Source organism: Halichoerus grypus, chromosome 10 (assembly GCF_964656455.1).
Source record: "Halichoerus grypus chromosome 10, mHalGry1.hap1.1, whole genome shotgun sequence".
In the NCBI taxonomy this organism is placed as follows: domain Eukaryota; kingdom Metazoa; phylum Chordata; class Mammalia; order Carnivora; family Phocidae; genus Halichoerus; species Halichoerus grypus.
The window spans coordinates 123,218,774-123,240,057 of NC_135721.1; the positions used below are offsets into that span (position 1 = coordinate 123,218,774).

A 21,284-nucleotide genomic window follows, 5' to 3' on the forward strand; every position below is an offset into this window, starting at 1 on the left:
CAGCAATGAGCTGCTATCAACCGATCCTCATAGCAGCTGATGTATGAAAGTGCTAGGTCTGGCCAAGACAGCCAAGCTCCCAGGAGTGCTGTGAGCACCAGATGAGGGTGCTTTGTAAGAGTGAGGCACCGTCTACGCTGAGGGGGATATTTGGAGGCTGGGTTTGCTGAAGGGGGTTTGGGTCAAGTTCCTTCCAGCCTTGGTTATCCAGGCTTGATAGAAGCCAGCTCAACTCCTCTGGCTCCTGCCTGTCCTGTCCCCAGGCCAAGATCCTGGAGCACGATGATGTGAGCTACTTGAAGAAGATCCTCGGGGAGCTGGCCATGGTGCTGGACCAGATAGAGGCGGAGCTGGAGAAGAGGAAGCTGGAAAACGAGGGTGGGTGCCAGCTCTGGGGTAGGTGGGTGCTGGAGCCCATCCAGTCTACCTGCCCTTGCCCACTTCCAGCCCCTTTATCCCAAAGATCTCAGAGGACCTCCCAGGTGGTTAGAGTCATGGGCCATGGAAGCAGACAGACTAGGTGTAAGTCCTAGCTTGACCACTTACTAGTTAAGTGACCATGGATCAGGTACTTCACCTCCTCGGACCTCATTTTCTCATCTGCAAAATAAGGATAATAATAAGACCTACTCCAGAAAGGTGTTGAGACGTTGCATGAAATAGTACATGTGGGTATTGGGGCAGCACTTAGCACACAGTAGATGTTTAATCGAGGTTGGTGAAGATGATGATAGTGGTGGTGGTGATGACCAGGACCCACCACATCATCTCACCTTTCCCCTGCTCAAGGATGTAGTATGGCTCTTTCTGACCTTGACTCTTTCTGTCCTTGAGCGGCACTCTGACCCTGAGTGTGCCAGCTTCATTCCTATCTCCATCTCCACACCTTCGCTCCTGCAGCTCTTCTAGCTGGGAGGATCCTCTCCATGCCACTCTGCTCCTTTTTCCTTTTATGTGCTGTCTTTGCCACCGCCCGTCTTTGAGTTTGATTCTGGACCTTCTCATCTTGCTCTGTTTTAGGCGGTCGGTTAGTCTTGTCTCCTCAGTTGTGCTACTTTACAAAGCCTACATAACAGGCGCTGCTACGCTCACAGCCTCACACACACACCCCATCCGTATGGGAAAGCCATGGAGCACAGTGTCCGAAAAGATGGGTTTAGGAGCCCGTGGCTGGCTCAGTTGGTAGAGCATGCAACTCTTGACCTTGGGGTTGTGAGTTCAAGCCCCACACTGGGATGTAGAGATTACTTAAAATAAAATCTTAAAAAAATAAGAAGATGGATTTAGAGTCAGACAGGGGTTTGAGTTAGAGTTCCAGCTTTGCTGTCTATACTGTGTGACTTGGATAAGTTGCTTCCCCTATTGGAGCCTCAGTTTCTTCATCTGTAGAATGGGGTGGTAATAATACAACTTAATGCCATCTTGTTGGACTCTTATAAAATGTAAAAGCACTCTGTCCACTGCCTGGAACATGCTAGTTTAAACATATGACAGCCAAAGGCATGCACATTCTCTATTTAAGAAAACTGAGGCTCAGAGAGATACAGGGACTTGCTGAAGGTCATGCAGCTCATAAATGGCATGGTTAGGGCAAGAACATGTGGTTAGGGCAGGAACATAGGTTCCCTCCTGACAGGTGCAGTGCTCTTCCAGCATCTCACAACTGAGGCAAGCCTAAGGTACGCATAGATACCTAAAGTCCTGAATAGGACATTGTCATGAGTTCTAAAGCCAGGCCCTAAATCCTCTGTAGACAAAAGCATGGCAAGGCTTGGTAATAAAAATAGTATGCACCTCAAGCAGGAACTTTCTCTTTTCTGTCAGATAAGGTGCTTAAGGGAGCCATTGCCCAGGAGTGCTCAGAGGCCAGAAGGCATGATGTTTCCAAGATTACCTCTGGGGTCAGAGTCCCGGCTCTGCTGTTCTCTCATCAGTTGACCTTCATTATCAGGCACACCTTACATATTTATGGATTAATTTGCTCAGCTGCCCTAACAAAATACTGCAGACTGGATGTCTTAACCCACAAAGATTTATTTTCTCCCAGCTCTGGAGTCTGGAGTCTAAGATCAAGGCGTTGGCAGGTGTGGTTCTTCCAAGATCGCTCTTGGGCTCACATTCTTGCTGGGTCTTCATGCAGGCTTTGCTCTGAGGGCACGCCCCTGGTGTCTGTGTGGCAAAATGTCCCCTCCTTAAAAGGACACCAGTCAGATTGGTTAGGGCCCACCCTGATGGCCTCATTTTAACTTACTTACCTATTTAAAGGCCCTTTCTCCAAATATAGTCACATTCTGAGATACTGGGGATTAGGGCTTCAACATATGAATTTCGGAAGGACACAATTCAGCCTGTACAACATATCTTTAACAACACTTCCTGTGGGCCAGGCACTGTGCTAGGTGTTTCACATAGTTCAACTCATTTAATGCCCCTAACAACTCTAGGACGTAAGTAATATGAGTGACCCTATTTAATGGATGAGGAAACTAAGGGACAGAGAGGTTCAGTAACCTTCCCAAGGTCACACAGATAGAAATGGTGGAGCTTAGAGTCAGACCCTGGCTCCCAGAGTCTTGAGTTTTTAAGCACGGGCTCTGCCGCTTCTTCTGTTCTGTAAAGGGGTGATAAAATGAAAGCCTACTTCACAGGGCTGTTGTGAGGCTCAGTGAGAAAGTGCGTGTAAGGGAATAAGCACATGGCCTGGCACACGGTATGGAAATGTCCACAAATATTAGCTGCTGATACGATCAAGGGAGGCACAGAGTGTGACCTAGATGGAAGGCAGAGTTGACAGTCCTGGAGAACAGCTGTGGATACTCATTCCTCATGTGATTCTAGATTGGGAGCCTCCTGACCTCAGTCTCTGTTTTGGTCCTGAGCTCTTCCAAGGGGAGGCAACATTGTACTGCCCCATGGCAAGATGACTGGGGTTGTTCCAGATGGAGATGGTGGACAGTCCTTGTGCCCCTCCATGGCTGGGGGAGGTAGCAGAGGTCTGGGGAGGTGGCTGGGCCCACATGGTCTCATTCACCCACTGGGGCACCTCCAAACTTCCCTGGGGGTAATGCTTACACCCTCCACTTCTCCCCTTCTGAGGCAGAGCCCAGGGTTGGGAAGTGTTATAATGTCACAGTTAGGACCCCTAGCGTGGAGCCAGATGACACTGATGTGCATTCTTGATCAGCCACCTCCTAGTTCTGTGACCTCATAGAATTCACTTCACTTCTGTGAGCTCATCTACAAAATGTGGATAATAATAGAATCTAGTACCCAGTATCTCAGAATGTGACTATATTTGGAGAAAGGGCCTTTAAAGAGGTAAGTAAGGGTTGTGAGGGTTCATAAAGATAATGGGTGTTGATCACTCTCCACAGTACCTGGCTAAAGGTAGAATGTTCTAGAAATAGCAGTTTCAAAAATAATTACTATCATCATTCTTCTTCATTCATTTATTGAAATATTTCTTGGACACCGACTGTGTGCCAGGTCCTGAGGATAAAATTGCAAGTAAAAACAAGACATTGTTCTTGCTCTCATTTAGTTTATAGTCTTGCAGAGAAGAAAGACATTAGACAAATAATACCATCAGTAAAAACAGAATTATAAACAGTGATGTGTTAAGATTGATAGTAAAAAGAGTCAGGCAAATTTGATAAAGCTTCTCTGAAGAGGTGACATTTCAAATGAGACCTGAGGGATATAGAAGGGCCAGCCTAGTGAAGAACCAGGACAGGTGTGTGCTAGACTGAGGGGACACCATGGTGAGGGGATAGCTGGCAACTCTCCAGTAACTGGCTACTGTGTGGTGAGTCATGGGAAGAGTGGCATAAGTAAGGTTGGACAGAGCCAGAGAGATGCAAGATCATAGACCTGTATTTAGAATTTAGAACATACCCATATTTATATTTTACTTATAGTGAAAATTTAGTCTATATTTAGAATTTAGATTTTGTACTATGTACAATCCATCCAATGGGAAATCCTTGGAGGGCTTTGAGAAAGGGATTGTATCAGTTAGCTTTTGCCGCATAACGATTAAACTCTAAATCTGAGTCACTTAAAAGAACCTTTTATTTGTTCATGATTTGTGGTTTGGCAGTTTGGGCTGGGCTCAGCTGGGGTGCTTATCTCTGCCCCACATCCTGGTGGTGGCATCACTCACGTGTTTGCAGTCAGCTGGCAGTCAGTGACCTCCCTGGCATGTCTAGCGGCTGGCTGGCTGTCAGCTGGGCCAATGGGCCACATGTTGCTCATCATCCAGCAGGCTAACCCGCGCTCATCCATATGGTGGTGGTTGCAGGGTTTCTGAGAGCAGCAAGGAGCAAAGCCTCAGTATGCAAACACTTTTCAAGCTTCTATTTGTGTGGAATTTACTAGAATCCCATTAGCTAAAGCAAGTCTGGATTAAAGGGGTGAAGGCTGAGATTCACCTCCTGTTGGCAGAAGCAGCAAAGCCACATGCATACAGGAATGGGAGGAATGGGTGGTCATTTTCACAGTCCACCCAGGGTGAGACGTTCCGATTTTAAGAGCACTCAGGTTACTGTGAGAATGGATTTCAAGGGAGACAGAGGGGAGGCTGTCAGAGCAGCCCGGGAGGGATGGCGTTGGCTTGGACCAAGGAGGTGGCAGGGGAGATGGGGAGGCGTGGATGGACTCAAGAGGCATTTTGGAGACAGAATGGATTGGAACTTGCTGAGTGGTCGTATAAGGAGGGGAGAGTAAGGGAATGGAACCCAAGATGACTGGGTTTTGGTCTGAGCTACCGAGTGGTGCCTTTCCTGATATGGACAAGGGGGGCCGAGTGTTCGATTTGGGACACAGTGCGTTCAAGAGGCCTTTCAGACACCCAAGAGGGGGTGTCAAACAAGCCATTAGGTATTCTAGTCTGCCTTGGAAAGGAGAGGTCAGAATTTGGAGAGAGATCTGTGAGTCTCCATCATATATGTGGTATTTAAAGCCATAGAACTGGGTGATTCATGTAGGGAGAGAGCGGAGGGAGACAAAACAGAGTCAGGGCTGATGTGTCCTTATCCTGCACAGCAAACTGCCCGTGAATTAGGTGCTGAAGCAGCAACAAAAACCACATTTATTACATCACACATTTTCTGCGGCTCACGACTTTTGGAGCAGGGTGGCTGGGTGGGTCTAATTTAGGGCTGCATGATGCGGGTTGCACTCAAGCTGTCGGCTGGGGCTGCAGTCGTTTGAGCTGGAGAATCCACAGCCGAGATGGCTCGTTCTCGTGGTTCATACCTAGAGGTCTCTGTTCCCCGCTGGCTGTTGGCAGGAGGGAGGCCCCGGTTCCTCACTGCCCGCGCTTCTCAATGGGGCCGCTCCAGTGTCCTCACAACATGGCTGCCGGCTTTCCCTGGAACCAGTGAGCACAGAGAGAGAGAGAGGCGGCCACAGGGCCTTTTATGACCTACTGTTGGAAGTCACTGTCACTTCCACCACATTCTATTCACTGGAAGCAAGTGACAAACTACAGTCCATATTCAAGGGGAGGGAGATTGGGCTCCATCAGAGAAGTACTGAGTGGCTCATGAGCGCATTTTAAAACTGCCACCCCTGCCCTGAGGTCCCCCCACGTTGGGGGAGGGGTAGAGGAGCCAACAGAGCCCGCAGGGAGAGTCGCCAGTGAGGCTGGAGGACCCTTGTGTCAACGGGACCCAGAAAGGATTGTGTTTTAAGGAGAGAACCATGTCCAATGCTGCTGGGAGTCTGCGTAAAGCAAGGATAGGGAAGCGTCCCCTGCATTTTGTCTCGAGGCTGCTGGTGGTGACCTTGCCAAGGGCAGTCTCACTGGAATGTGGGGGTGGGTGGCTGAAGAGCGAATGCGAGGTGAGGGATGAAGACAGCAGGTGTAGGCCCCTCTTTCGAGACGTTTAGCTGTGGAAGGAAGTAGAGAGATGGACGGAGCCTGAGGAAGGATGTGGGGTGAAGAGAGGAGATACAAGAGCATGTTTTCAGGCCGGTAGGAAGACCCTGGGGGGAAGGAGAAATCGGTGCTGTAGGACGGATGGCGTCCTTCAGGCCGGGGCCGCGTGGGAAACGGCACCTTCACGTGGGGTCAGTTGAAGAGGACTTCATCAAGGGACTGTTTACAAATATGTGGGCAGGACGCAGGGAAAGCACAAGGAAAAATGGGGTGCCCTGGGCCTGAGGTCGTGAGGGGGGGGAGCAGTTGCTGGAACCTGGACAAAGAGGCTGTGTGGAGAGGGGGACCGCCCGACAGGTGACAGGCGCTATGCCTTTCTGTCTGTGGACGCAGCCAGCCCACAGCGACCTGCAGAGGGGACACTGAGGGAAGCAGGACTCCCACCTCTCTCTCTCTCTCTCTCTCCCCCCCCCCCGCCGCCCTCCCACCTCCTGCCTCTGCTCCCCAGCGGCTGGACCCGACTGGAGCCCGAGGGCTGGGAGCCCCCCTGGGGTATGCGTCCAGTCGTCCTCCTGGGGCGCAGGGCAGCGTGGAGAAGGGAGGAGAGCGGATCTGGAAGGTGAAGGGAAGACGTGCAGCCTTGGACGGTGCAGAGAGCCGCAGGGGGCCTGGCCTTGGGAGGCGGTGGCTCGCACCCTCCACTGCGTCAGCGGGGTGGCCGAAGGCAGGGTGCGTGTGCCTGGCTTTGTAGGGTCCGTGGTCGGAGTGAAGGCTCCTGTTTCTGAATGCAGCACATTCCCTGAGCGGGGCCTGGGGTCCGGGTGTGAGGAGACGTGGAAGCCGCGTGGCTGCGCCTGCAGGACGTGCGGCGGCCAGCCTAGTCCGGACCGCGCAGAGGCCCAGGCGTGGCCGAGTGCCCTCCTGGGCGCTGTGCTCATGAATTTGAAGGCCGGCTGGTCAGTGTGTCCCCAGCACACTCAGCTGGCAGACTCAGGGAAGGCACAGGATAGGGTTTGTCCCGGGCTGGGGGCTATTTGAAGGGCACGCACAGCTGGAGGAGAGGGGCAAACGGAAGGACGGCCCGCCACGTAGCTGCACACGTCCGCATACGTGGTGGTCGTGGCTCTCAGCGTCAGCCCACAGACTGAAACACAGGCGTGGGCACACTCAGACAGGGACACGCGCATCCATGCTTGGGAGCGTCTGTCTGCAGGCAAACAGCCCAGGGGACGTGGCCATGCACTGCGCTTATACATCTGGGGTTCCACTCCACACGGACGCAGGTGCCCACATGTATAAACACAGTTGCTGCACGGACTTGAGCAGGTGCACACAGGGGCGAACAGACACACCACACGTGCTGCGGACACAGATCTGCATGCAGACCCGACAGAACGCACCTGTTGAAAGGGCCCGAGGGTGTGTGCAGATGCATGCCTATGTGCGTGCTCATCTGCACATGGGAAGGGGCATGTTCTGTAGTGGTTACGAGCACAGACTCTGGAACCACACGGCCTGGGTTCAAATCCAGACTCTGCTCTTCCACGTCCTAGCTGCGTGGCTTTGGCCAAGTTACTTAACCTCTCTGTGCCTCAGTGTCCTCGTGTAAAGTGGGGATAATCAGATAGCTCTGGTGCATCTCCCACTTCACAGACTGCTCCTTCCCCCCGCACCTTTGCTGGTTTCTCCTTTTCCGTTACCTAAACCTTGAGTGCCCAGGGCTCAGTCCTTGGTCCTGCTCTCAAATCTGCCTGTCTCCTCCAGTCTGTCGCTGGGGACCGCGGGGGGCCCCGGATCCTGCCTCCTTTCACTGCCCCTCACCCCCATCCTGATCTCACCTCTCTCCGTACTTGGCAGTAACCGCTTCGTCCACCAGTCAGAGCACTCTGGTGCCCGCACCGTCGGCTTCCTTGCCCTCCTCTGGCTTTATCGTACTTTGCAAAACCTCAAATGGTCACACCCCACTCTACCTCGTCAGCGCCTGCGCCTGTGAACCCAAGCATGGCTGGAGAAACACTCGTGCCGCCTGGTCTCACTTTGAATTCGTGACCACGAGCCTTAGCTGGCTCTCCAGCTGCCCTAGGCCTCCCTCTGTCCCCTCTCAGGTGACTGCTTAATCCCTTCTCCTTCCTCCGCAGCCTTCTGCCTGCTGCCTCCAGCCCTCCCCTCACTCACTGGGGAAACCGGAGCGCTCGGACCCCACAGCGCCTCCCCCACCAGCGGCAGTGCCTGCACACACCGTGTTTTATCAGCTCTAAGAGACACTGTTGTTACAGCGCGGCTTAGCATCTCCGAAATTGGAAATGTTTCTCACAATCAAAGCTGAATTGGCACCACTTGTTCTCTCCGGGGCGGCTGTCTTCCACTCCCCGGCAACTTGGATTGGATGAGCTACAGTGCCGCGCACTCCCGCGAATTACCGAGAGTGAGCTGTCCTTGAACGAGCAGCCTCTCCCCTTGTGTACTAGATGTCCACCCGCTCAAGCACTCCGCTGTCCTCGGTAGTTGCCCCCTCTCTGCTAGCTCATCCCCATCAGCATGCTGGGTTCTCCCTCCCCGCTTGCAAAGACACTCTTGACGTGTCTCGCATTACTGGCGTGTCCTTGCCATCACAGCAAAACTCCTTGACAGTGTGATCCTTGCTCACAGTCTCCAGTTCCTCTCCTCCCCTTCTCTCCTGGACTCCCTCCAACCAGGCTTTCAGCGTCAGCATCCACTTCTACTGCTCTTGTCAAGGCCACCGGTCACCAAATGCCACCACAGTTCTCAGCCTCCTACTTGACCTCTCTGCAGCATTCAAACACCTCCTTTCTTCTCCTTGGGACACTTTCATCTCTCACCTCACAGGTGCTCCTTCTCATGCTCCTCTGCTGGTTTCTCCTTGCTGCCCAACATCTGAATCTTGAAGCCCCAAAGCTCAGTCCTTGGCCCTATTCTCAGATCTGTCTACGCTCACTCCCTTGCTGATGTCCTCCCACCCCCATGTTGATGATGCACACTTGAACTAGGTATGCGTACCTCTAACTGCTGATTCATCATCTCCCCTTGGATATCCAATAGGCATCTTGAAAGTTACGTATCAAGAACAAACTTTGGATTAGAACCTTTATTACACTTTACCTCCTTGTCCTGTGAAGGCATGAGCCTCTGTGTCTTATCATGCGTCATGTCATGTCAGGTCTTCATGCCCAGCACATACTACTAGATAAACGTGTTGGGTGAATGAATAAATGAATGAACAAGAAGCCACAGAGTGAGAGGGATGGAGGGGCTCAGGCTTTGATGGTGGAGGGCATCAGATTCAGGACATTTCTGAGTTGAAAGGAACACCCGCTCAAAGATGCAGAAGCAAGCTTCCCGGGACAGCAGACCTCACAGGAAGCAGAGGGGAGAGCATTCCAGGCATGAGGCCCGGCAGGGGCAAAGGCCCAGAGATGGATGTGGAGCTCCTTTGGTTTCCTACATCATGTCTTGGCTCAAAACCCTGCAATTCTCCCCACTGACCATGTTCATGTCCAAACTCCTTTGTGAGGCTTCTAAGCTTTTCCCCTAATTTATCTCCATCTACTTCTCTAATCTTGACTTCTCACGAATCACTCCCTGCTCACTGGGCCCCCCAGGCAAGCCATGCCCATTTCCAGTCCCTCTGGCTGCTGTGTTGAGAACAGACTTGGGAAGTCAAGGGCAGAGGCAGGGAGATCTATCAGGTCGGAGAGGATGGTTGTTTGGACCAGGCTGGTAACCGCAGAGGCAACCTCACGCTCTGGATGCGTTTGGAAGAGAAGCTGATGGGAATTGCTGACACACTATACATGAGAGATGAAAGGAAGAGGACTCAACATGGCAGGGGGGCATGGGGCTTTGGCCCAAGCCACTGAAAGGGTGGGCACATGGTCACTGACATGGGGATGAGTGTGGTGGGGTTGGGGGTGACAATCAGGAGTTCGGTTTTGGACATACCAGGTTTGAAGTGCATGGTGGATATCCAAGTGGAGCCTGTCAAACGGGCAGACACAGGAGTCTAGAGTTTAGACACATGTATTTGCACTTAAGAGTCAGTTGATTTAAAGAAAAAACACTAACAGAGGTAGTGTAAGCCTTGGACAAAAGTGATGAAAGCCCTAGGGAGCGGGCAGGTGGGCAGGGGCCAGCGGGTCAGTGGCAGAGAAGGGAGCCCCCTGCCCCATCTCCTCTCCCTTCCACTCCAGGGCAGAAGTGTGAACCATGGCTCTGCGGCTGTGCCTTCACCCTCGCCGACGTTCTCCTGGGAGCCACCCTGCACCGCCTCAAGTTCCTGGGACTGTCCAAGAAGTACTGGGAAGACGGCAGCCGGCCCAACCTGCAGTCCTTCTTCGAGAGGGTCCAGAAGCGCTTGGCCTTCCGGAAGGTCCTCGGCGACATCCACACCACCCTGCTGTCGGCCGTCATCCCCAACGCGTTCCGGCTGGTCAAGCGGAAACCCCCATCTTTCTTTGGGGCGTCCTTCCTCATGGGCTCCCTGGGTGGGATGGGTTACTTTGCCTACTGGTACCTCAAGAAAAAATACATCTAGAGCCAGGCCTGGGCTTGGTGCCTGTTGGTGTCTCTGTCCTGTGTGACCCCCAGCAAGCTCTCAGTAACGCACTGTCTCATGAACTTGGACAGCCACTCCCCGCCCTGTTTGGAGTAATTCTATCGTCAATGTGAAAACATTCCATAGTTTAGAAGTAGACGTTGCCAATGCCGTGAGTTGAGGCCACAGCTCTACTAAAGGAGAGAAAGAGTGTGAGAGAGAGGGAGAGAGAGAACAGAAACAAAACACGAATGCCTTTTCTTTTGATTCAAGGTCTCAAGATGGAACTGTGGGGACTGGTTAGGATCTGAGGTGAGTCCCAGGCTGTTTCGTCCACCAAGGCCCAGATTCCGGGAGGTGCTGGGGGCTCCGAGGGCCTGACCCCTCGCCTCCCCTTCCCTCTTGCCCAGGGAACTCTTCCACAGGACAAAGCCAACATCAACACTGACTCTTCTAAGTGTTGCCTCCGGGTGGGGCTGGAGACTGCAGACCCCGGGGAGGCCCCTGAAGACCCGAAGGGGCTCCACTCTTCTCCTGCACACGGACGGAGAGAGCACTGGCTCAAGCCGAGGCGGTGGCAGCCAACCACCAGGTCACGCCTGGGACGACCCCATGAGCGCACCCTCTCGTTCCCCCTCCTGATTTGCCCAGTGTGTTTGCTTTGACACTTTACCAGAAGCTCTTGGAGGTAGCATCCATCCATCATCCTCTTCCCATCTGAGGCTGACATTTCCCACCATGGGAGGTGGCCTTTCAGCGAGAGCCATCTTGACCTTCTCTCAGAAGGTCAGTCCTGGCCTGAGTGTAGGGGTGGGTCTGGAGGTGGATGGACTAGGGTCCGTCTCTCTTTGCCTACGCCAAAGGCACCTCCTTTAATGCCCACCTTCATCATCACTCGTGGGGCTCCCCCTGTGCCCCACCATGCCACGTAGAGGAGGGGGGTGCCTGCATCCCTGCTGCCCTCCCTGTCATGTCTCACTTTCCTGTGCCTTTTGCATGTTGGGAGAGGGTCTGGGTGTCACTGCCGCTCATGCTTAGAAACCACTGAAAGCCCCCAATAAAGCATTCAGGAGGAGCACTTGCTTTTCATTTCTAAACCTGTGTTGTGCATCCATCTCTCATTTCCAGAGTCTGGGGCCGGAGATGCAGAGACACGAGGTTCAGACTCAGTGCTTTGCAAGAGCAAACAAGAGTTGAGTCCAGGGCTTAGGTTGCTGGTTATGGGGATGGCTTCTGGATGGATTGTGCAATGCTCTGACCTTGGCCTAAACCCACCTCACTTGGACACAGGGCTTCTCAGTTTATAAAGCATGCTCACAAGCATCTGCTCATATTAACCTGAATGTGGTCCTTCGGGATGCACCCAAGGCACATGCCCCGCAGTCCCCCAGAGGGAAAAATGGGCTAAGATGTCTAAAGAACATTAAACCAGGGATATAACTCATAGAACATAAAGCATAGTTTATTGACTTTGCAAAAATGTGTAATAATTTGCCCATTTTTTTTTTTTGTTCATCAAGATGAAAAGAAAAAAAAACAGCCAGAGCCCAGACAGGGCAAGCGTGGAACATGAGAGCAGTCACCATCTGGCGCTGCTCCCCCCTTAGGCTACTCAAACATCCACACAGACTCTCCACTCATAATTAAACTCCACTCAAGAACAAAAACATCATGCTTCATCCCAGTGGGGTTGACTGGTCTGCTCTCACCCTCTCTCCAAAATGAGACTCACAAAGCCTCATCAGTAACATCATTCTGGATGATGTTGGATTCTCTTCTTGTTCCTATTTCTAGAGGTCACAGGCACTCCTCAATATGCTGTAACCTACAGATTAAAACATCAGTTTAGCCGTCACTGGCATTCCTTATGCACAATGTATACACACACATAACAAGCAAGGAAGGAAATCCACATAGCTGCCAGGGTCCTCATTTCTGTAACTGATTCCAAGGCCATTGTTGATATTGATAATTTCTCTCTTCCCCACTAGCTATTCTAAATTCTCTTTGTCCTCAACCAACACCTCATGGTTGGGGTATTTTATCTGGTGAAAGGACTCAGACTTTGGTGGTCCTTGGGCTGCTGTGGTCTTCCGTTAATCTTTTACTATTTGCCGTAGAAATACTATGGGGCACCCCGGAGAATCCTCTCCTTCCTACACGGAGTCCCATGCCACCATTGCAGCAACAAGCCCATTTACCCTTGGTGATCGGGACTAATCACCGTGGTCTGTAGAGGAAACCTTTTTGTCTGTAGTTTCAATGGTATGAGGAGATCAAAATGGCCAAATGGCAAACTCAACTTCTGCTAATTCAGCTGAGCCACTGAAGTATTCCCCAACAGAAGCATTCCTTCCTTGGGAACTATAATCTCTAAACCATCAAAGTCCAAAGATTCAGGGATGCGAAGTAACATTTTTGTGAATAGATTATTATGTGCAATACTGAGAGCTAGTCTCCCATTTCCACTCAGCACTGCTGGATCTGTTTTCTGGGTGTGGGAGAAACAGCACTATGGTTTGTACAAAGTATATTTTGCATCCTGTAGGACATCACCCCAATACTGCAGCATCTCCTGGCTGGTGCTATAATGTTCTATAAGCCTAGCTGCTTCTAGATAACAGACATGGTAAGACCAGAAATTTCCATAGGTATAATTACACTGCTGCATTCTTTATGCTGTGATATCAACTCCTTGGTCAGAAGCAACTTTGTATGGAATACCAAGACTGGAACCAAAGTGTCCATGGGCGTGGTGGTCAGAGAAGGCAAATCCATATAGAGAATATATAAATTGCTACCCCTCCATGATGGAAGGGGTCAGCGTACTACATCTGCCACGAGGTGGCTAGTTCCTACAGGGGATGGTGCCATATCAGGAATTCTGGGCAAGTTGGGCACTCGATGCTGGTAGTAGCTAAATCAGTCTTGCTGAGAGGAAGTCCATGTTGTTGTGTCCACCTAGAAGCTCTAGCTCCATTACCATGGCCATTTTGTATTTGAGCCTTTTGAGCAAGCACTAGGGTGGCTGGGGGAGGGGAATGACTTATACCTACAGAACAAGTCATGGTGTCCATCTATTTGTTGAGAGTCTCCTCTACAGTGAGTACTTTTGGCAGGGATATCCGCATAGAATACAATCATCCTCTCTTTCTGTGCCCCTTGTTACAGATCTAGCCAGTCTTTCTCTCACAGATCTCCTCATTACCAATCTTCCATTCTCGTTCTTTTTTTTTTTTTTTAAGATTTTATTTATTTATTTGACACAGAGAGACACAGCGAGAGCAGGAACACAAGCAGGGGGAGTGGGAGAGGGAGAAGCAGGCTTCCCGTGGAGTGGGGAGCCCGATGCGGGGCTCGATCCCAGGACCCCGGGATCATGACCTGAGCTAAAGGTAGACGCTTAACGACTGAGCCACCCAGGCGCCCCCCATTCTCGTTCTTGATCACCCAGCCAAACCCCCCCATCCCATGAATATGTGTAGATCCGTAGTTTTGGACTTCTGTCTCCATCTTGATACAGTGGACAACCCCACGTACTGCTTGAAGCCCTGTTCACCGAGAGGATTTTCTTTCTCCCATGTCTTTGAGGCCATGCTCGTGGTGCTGTGACCATCCACTTCCAGTTGGCACCAGGACTGAGGTTCTTCTTCCATCATTTGATCATAGGGAGTTCGTCACAAGGCCTTAGGCGTCGGGTGAGGAAGAGGTGGCAATGTGGCAGGAATAGCCAACATAGTCTGAAAATTTCACTTCCACTTGATAGAATGCTGCTGAACATTGGGTTTGTGATGGGCAGCTCAGGTCGCCTCGTCATTGGGTGTCTCATGGTCAGGTGTTCAGGCTCTACCAGGGCCCAGTAGCAGACCAGAAACTAGTTTTCAAAAGGATGATTGTTATTTGCAGAAGAGGACATGACTTGGTTCCAAGTGCTAGGGGTGTGCACTGAGATTTTCCTACTAGGGCTGGCTGGAGGCTCCACACACCATGTCTAAATCACAGACAACTTAAACACCATTGGATCTGCTGGAACATAAGACTCGAGGGGCAGAGCATCTTGCACTGCAGCCTGAATCTGCTTTGGGATCCATCCAAACCCAGCAGTCTTACGGATTACTCAGCAAATGGTCTGGAGCAGCACACACAGATGGGCGTACATTGCCTCTCAAATCCAAAGGGGGCCAACCAATTGCAGTGCTTTGATCTTAGTGGTAGGTGTAGCAACTTGTCTTTCGCTTAGAGGGGATAGTCTGACATTTCCTAACCCCTGGGTCCCTACAAATTTCACCATGGTTAGAGGCCACTGAATGTTTTTGGGGGTTAGATCCCACCCTCTGGTGTGCGTGGGTCTTACTAAGGCATCTGGTGCACTTGCTATTTCCTGTGCACTGGGTTACAGCCCAATGTCATCAATGTTGTGCATCGGTGTTCTGTTATACAGATCAAAGGTCTCTACAGATCAAATTATGATGGAGAACAAAAAAGCTGACAGAGCCCCACATTAAGAAACTGCTGCCCTGCCAAGTAAAAGCAATGGCTTTTGGTGGTCCTGACTAAATGATACAGAGAACAACATTTTACAGACCAGAGGTTGAATTCAAAGAGCCAGACACTGGGTTGATTTGCTTTAGTAAAGAAACCACATCTGGAAAAGCAGCGGTTTGAGTCACCACCTGATGGAGTTCACAATAAGACATTCTCCAGGAGCCACCCATTGTCCCGTGTGGAAACTAGTCTAGTGTGTGGGTGCGGTGGCGAGTTCTAGGAGCTTTCCCCTGATCCACCCCAATAGCCCTTCTACCTAAATCGGGAGATAGAAATGTCGGGATGGGCTTAACACACAACTTTGGCCCAAGAGCTAAGTGGAGGCTTAGCCTGGGCTACTGGGGACGTGAGAAGAGGGTGACTGACCAGAAGGAGGAGGTGGAGGTCTATCTGGCTCTGCTGAGACTCTGAGGTGACTGCCCATGGCAAAGACAAGAGAAGCCATCTCAGTTTGGAGACAGGGAGGGTCTTCGGCTGTTAGAAGAGCTGGCAACTCTGCTTAGAACCTGCAGAGAGACTAACGCCCAGCCAGGCTGTGTCTCCACCAAACGCCTAACACACTCGTGCTTTTCCCAGGGCACCTGCCTGGGGAGCAAGGCAGTCCAGCCTGGAGAAGCGGGAATAAGAAGGAGAAGGAGTACAGCAGGCAGGGAGTGCAGAGCTGCTCTGGTGCATACGAAGCAGTTTCTAACAAGATGGAAAACATCAAGGACTTAGGAGTGTGGGCGTTCAGTGTTCTCCCATTCACGAGGTGAGTGGTAGAGACTGGCCTGGAATCTGTTTCCTGCCTTCGTTCAGGGACCCAGACTCCTTCCATGCTGTTGTCCCACCTTCCTCTGGGACATTGTCCTCATCCGCAGGGCCCGTGATGCCCAGGTTTTATCTGATCAGAAGGGAAAGAGAGGATGGAAGGGCACATGTCCAGGAGTTTAAGACCTACACTTGGGAGAGGGTCACATCACTTCCACTCACATTCCATGGGTAAGAATTTAATAGCCGGGCCTTGCCCTGCTGCAAAGGGGCTTGGCAATGTCATCTGGTTGGGCAGCCTATGGCTAAGGAAGGAGAGAACAGATGCTGGTGGACAGCTAGCAGCTCTAACACAAGGAATAACTGAATGAGAAGAGGCACAGGCAGACGGCTGGAGAAAATCACAGACTCTAAGTGTGGGCTGGAAGATGCCATGAACCTCCACCCACTTGTTCCACATATGGAGAAACTGAGGCCCTAGATAGACTGCTGTCTGGTTTGGTCAGGATCCCACTGTGAGTAAGCTAGAGCCGAGAGTCCTTTCCCTGGTCCCATTCTGTCTCTTGGAATGTCAGGGAGAGAACCTAGGGTGGAGGACAAGAAGAGTCAACATGTAAACCTTTGTTCAGAATCCATCAGTTGCTGAGCCTTCTAGGAGGTACCCTGGAGGGATGTAGGGATGAAGGGGATGTGGGGCTATCAGAGCTCGGTCACCACCACCACCCCCTGGACTGTGAGAATGGGCATCCGCAAAGTTTCCACTGTCACAAAAAGTCTGTGGTGGGGAGGACAGGAAGGTTGTATTTTCTTCAGCTCACCAGCTCTTCACTACCAAAGTCACAGAATCACTCGTCCAGGTCACTCCAGCATATCCCCAAACACCTGTTTGGTTCTCCCCTCGCAACCTGGGCCCACAGTGGCTGAAGGCCTCAGTTTTCCCATCTCTAAAATGGAGCTGATAATACTTGATAGCTGCCATCCAGTGAACACTAACTATGCCCTAGGAAATTCGCATAAATTATTCCTAACTCTGCAAAACATCGATTTTTATGTTTCACTGATGAAGAGACAGAGGCTCAGGGAGTTAAGTACCCAAGGTACAAGGGGTAGACTAGGTTACTGGATTCCCTCACAGGACGATACATCCACAGCCCTTCCCATGTGACTCTGGAGCAGGTCCCACTGTGGGTGGAGCTTGTTCCCTGTGCCACGGTTGCTGGGCTTGCCCCTGTGACCACCTCGGGCCAGTGGAATGTTAGTGGAAGGACGGGACGCAAGCAGAGGCTTTAATATACTGCTCTGTTCATCTTAGCCTTCATGTCCCTGTGCTTGTCGTAAGAGCACGTCCCAGGTAGTTGCTGGCCTTTTCGTCTGGGCCCAGAATGAAAGTAGAGCGGACTTGTGGCCTGGAGCAGAGCTTACGCATCCAGGCTGGCCCATGTCAGCGGGTTGCAGTGACCTGTGAGCATCTGTGGTCCGAAGCCATCATGTTGGGGGAGGTTTGTCACCAAGCATTATTACAGCAACAGGGGCAGAGCTGGGATTGGAAGCCAAATGCCTTAGAAGCCAAAGGTCTTCCTGTTTTCTCTAGGGCCTAGGTCATTGGGAATTATAGTTGAGATCATATAATAAAAATGTCAGGCACCAGATTAAAAAATTCAGAGCAAATGCTAGTTGTTATTCATTGTATTCAATGTTGTATTTTCAAGAGTACATTGATGACACCGAGTCATTTCAGGGTTACTGGGGACAGGTAGGAGTTACAGTGCCCAGGCTTCTGAGAGAGACATTCACTAGGCAAAAGTGAATCTCTTCAGTAATGAGCAGCCCTCAAAGGTGCCTGATATTTTAAAACTTCCCATCCATGATTTCATTACACCAATCAAAGACTAGGGAGGTAGAAAAAAAAAGTATTATCCCCACCTCATAAATGAGTAACAAGCCCAGGGGGGCTAAGTGACTTGCCTAAGATCACACAGCTGAGGCGTGGACAGGTAGGATTTGAATGTAGTCTGCTTGCTCCAATCCAAAGCTTCTAATAACTCCAGATGAGAGTCACCCATTCGCCCCTGCATTGGTCCCCAGGAGCATGGGCGTATCTGGCAAACACAGAATGCTCAGGAAATGCAAGCAGAAGTCAAAAAGGGATGGAAGGAGGGGGCCGTGGGCAATGAACGACAGCAGCCTGTTTGGGCAGGGCCCGGACAACTTTGCTCCAGAAACTAAGATGCTAATCAGGGGTGGCTCTCCTAAGCACTCAGACATCTCAGGAACACACACCCCCCAGGCAGCCACACCCTAGCAGAGAAGACCAGTAAAGTGGCAGGGCTCCCTGATAAGGCCTCCAGCCCAGTTCCCAAAAATAAGCCACCTGGAAACCCGGGTCAGCCAGATTTTAGCTTGCCTGTGCGTGGAAGGCACCTCAAACAGGGAGACCTACTTTACCTTGCCCCCCAAACCCCACAGATAAACAGATGGCCTTTCCTTTCGGCTCTCCTGGAGAACACCTCTCTTGCTTTCCCTCAACCCCCAGGTAACCTTGAAAGCAGACTGCAGACTCTCAGAGACTCCATTCCCACGCTAGGTCACCAGCACACGGCCTTCTACATTCATTATCTGTACATTTTAATTACTTTTGAGTTGATCAAAATTAAAACACTGATGTGTACAGGGTTTCTTTCTCCTGATTGTAAAGTAAGTCAGGGTGACGATGGTGCAGGAGAGACTCTCTGTGCACTTGAAGTCGGTTGTCCATACTTCTCACATACTAGGTCCTGTTCTAAGCACTTTGCAAGCATCAGTTCATTTAATTCTCACAACAACCCTATGAAGTGGGTACTTCTATTATCCCCATTTTACAGTGAGGAAATTGAGGCCAGAGGTTAAGGAACCTGTTCAAGGTCACAAAGCCAGTGTGTGTGTCTGTGTGTGTGTGTGTGTGGTGTGTGTGTGTGTGTGTCTGTGTGTGTGTGGTGTGTGTGTCTGTGTGTGTGTGTTATGTGTGTGTGTCTCTGTGTGTGTGTGTGTGTCTGTGTGTGTGGTGTGTGTGTGTGATGTGTGTGGTATGTGTGTGTGTGTGTGTCTGTGTGTGTGTGGTGTGTGTGTGTGTCTGTGTGTGTGTCTGTCTGTCTGTGTGTGTGTGTGTGTGTCTCTGTGTGTGTGTGTGTCTGTCTGTCTGTGGCAGAGCCAGGATTTGAACCCATGCAGTCTGGCCAGAGTCCATGTCAACCTCCTTCCTCCTTGGCTCCTCCAAGTGCTTCCTGCAAACCATTTCCACCTGAGCTGTGGCAGGTCAGGGTAGGTTGGGGGCACACCCCACGTTAGATGTTCAGCGCAGTTTGGAGTCGCTCCATTCATCGCCTGCACCCAGCTAGATGAAGCCCCCGAAGGCACCGTGTCCCTCCGAACGAACACTGTGTCTCGCATGGCGCCCGGTTCCCTCAGCGCGCCTGGAACGCAGGAGCCGTGAGAGTTGAAGGCGGTGAGGCGGCCGCATCCCGACCTTACGCTTCGGGAACAGAGGCTCAGACAGACTGATGTGACCGAGGGCACACAGTTGTAAGTTCTGGTCAGTGGGCATCCAAGTCTTCCTGCCTCCAGATTCCACGCTGAATACAACAGCACTGATTCTTTGTAGTGAGTGCATTATATTCCTAATACAGTTAGCATAATTCGTTTAGACTGACTGGCATCAGTTAAACAAATCTTGACAACTTTTCACTATTCCAAGGAGCTGCAATAAAGTCTTTCGACTTCTGTTTGCCCACTTCCACAAGCATTTCCACAGCCCGCAGCCCTAGACTGAGATCGTTGGGTCCGCACACTTTAAGTCTGGACACTACTAGGTTACCTTCTAAACATGCGGTCCCAATTTACCATCTCCTGTCTCCCCAAGCGATGAGAGTACCTGCTTTCTGCACTGTGTGTGTTCAACTTTAAAAACTCGTCAGAGACTGTATGAGGGGTTTCTAGGACAAGTTCTGAAGGTGACTACAATGCACAGGATTTCTCTTAACAGAACCTCCCTTCTCCCGGATAGCTGTCAAAAATGGCTTGAGTGTGGAGACTTTTTTTTTAAGGCTTCTGCAGCTTATCCCTCTGGGAATGAGGCTCAGCTCCCAGTGTCCAGTAAATCCAGTGAACGCCTGCCATCACGTCTGAGCTACATTAGGCTATTAATGCAGGGTTAAAGGGGGGTGGGGTGGGGTGGTGATAAAGAGCCCCCAATTGGTAGGCTCCTCCGTCACTCACTAGAAAACCAGTTGCCACCTCAGCTCTGAGTAGGAGTTTCTTTTCATGTTGTGTCCTAAAATAGGAATCATAACCAGCTTGGGAAGCTTCACCCAGCAGAATAGAGAAACAGAATAGGCCAGAAGAGTTGGTGAGATTACTCGTCCACTCCTGTCATTTATTGATAAGGAAATCGAGAGCCAGAGATGGTGAGTGACGAATTCAAAGTCACACAGAAAAGCAGCACAAGCAGTGGCAGAATCCAGCTCAGAGCCAGGTAGCCTGACTTCTAGCTCACAGCAGGGCCCATCCATCACATCCGCCGACAGTCCTTCTTTAAGTCTACCTTTCTTCGTGCTCTGTTGCTCTTGAAAAGTGGGGGGATGGTAGGTTTCTTGAGAAGGGATGTCTGGATAAAACTCACCATAGCCTATCTTTGTGCCTTTGTGCATCCTGTTCTCACTTCCTGGGATTCCCTTCTCTGCCTAACTGGTTATGTTCTGTGAAAATACCCCCTCGCTCCCCAGGGCAGCCGGCTGTCCCCTGCGCTTTGGGCCCAGGCCCTGACCTTGCCCCAGCACTCAGAACACTGGATGGTGCCTGCTGGCTCCTTCTGTGTCCTCTCCACAAGACTGACAATTCCTTGAACGCACAGATGCATCAAATCCTCCTCCGCAACCCCAGCACACACCCGAAGCTCTGAGGCCATGGACTTTGGACCACCAACACCAGCGGGGAGGGAGTTTAGCCTACCCCATCAGTTCCTGGCTCACAGCACGAACTTGGGAAGTTTGGTGCCCGTGAAGGAATGTGCACAGGGAAGTTTTGCAGTATGAGGAGCTTCTAACCCTGGAGCTGCGGAGTTTTCGATAGACACGGTGCCAAGCAGGTCAGGCTGACAAATGAGTGGACACAAAATGGCACAGAAAGCCCTCACGTGTGCCTCCAGGGCACAGAGCACTCTCCCAGCCGACCTCATGGGAGTGAACTTTCTAACTGCTCTCCAGCAGGACTTCCATGAAGCTCAGCTCTTCTCCTTCTGCCAGGAAAACTCCCAAATCTGGTTGATCCAGACCTCGGGACTCGCAGACACGGATATGGCACAGAGGGAAGGAGTCAATCAAGCTAGGAAATATGTGACTGAACACAAACCAAACTTAGTTTGTAGGATTTAGGAGGAAACAAAAAGAGTAAGTACGGTCATGAAATACCCTATATAGTGAGTAGATCAAGTAAGAACTACACCATTGTCCTCAAGTAGGCTGAGCCTTCCCGGTTCTGGGCTTTCTTAAGGGTTTTAGAAAAGAACACACGAGACATGGAATG

General features: G+C 51.1%; 1 protein-coding gene across 4 annotated transcripts in view; it reads left to right on the forward strand.

The window, feature by feature from the left end:
* Positions 1–11,508, forward strand: part of GDAP1L1 (ganglioside induced differentiation associated protein 1 like 1) — a 46,816-nt gene extending 35,308 nt beyond the window's left edge. For 3 of the 4 annotated variants that reach the window (XM_036096044.2, XM_036096042.2, XM_036096041.2), the window contains 2 exons: positions 264–378; positions 10,090–11,508. In XM_036096044.2, coding sequence (XP_035951937.1) covers positions 264–378; positions 10,090–10,433 — 459 coding nt within the window. In that variant the 3' untranslated portion in view covers positions 10,434–11,508. The remainder of the gene's footprint in view (positions 1–263; positions 379–10,089) is intronic. The other variant, XR_004918489.2, reaches the window with a different exon arrangement.
* The last annotated feature ends 9,776 nt before the right edge of the window (positions 11,509–21,284 follow it).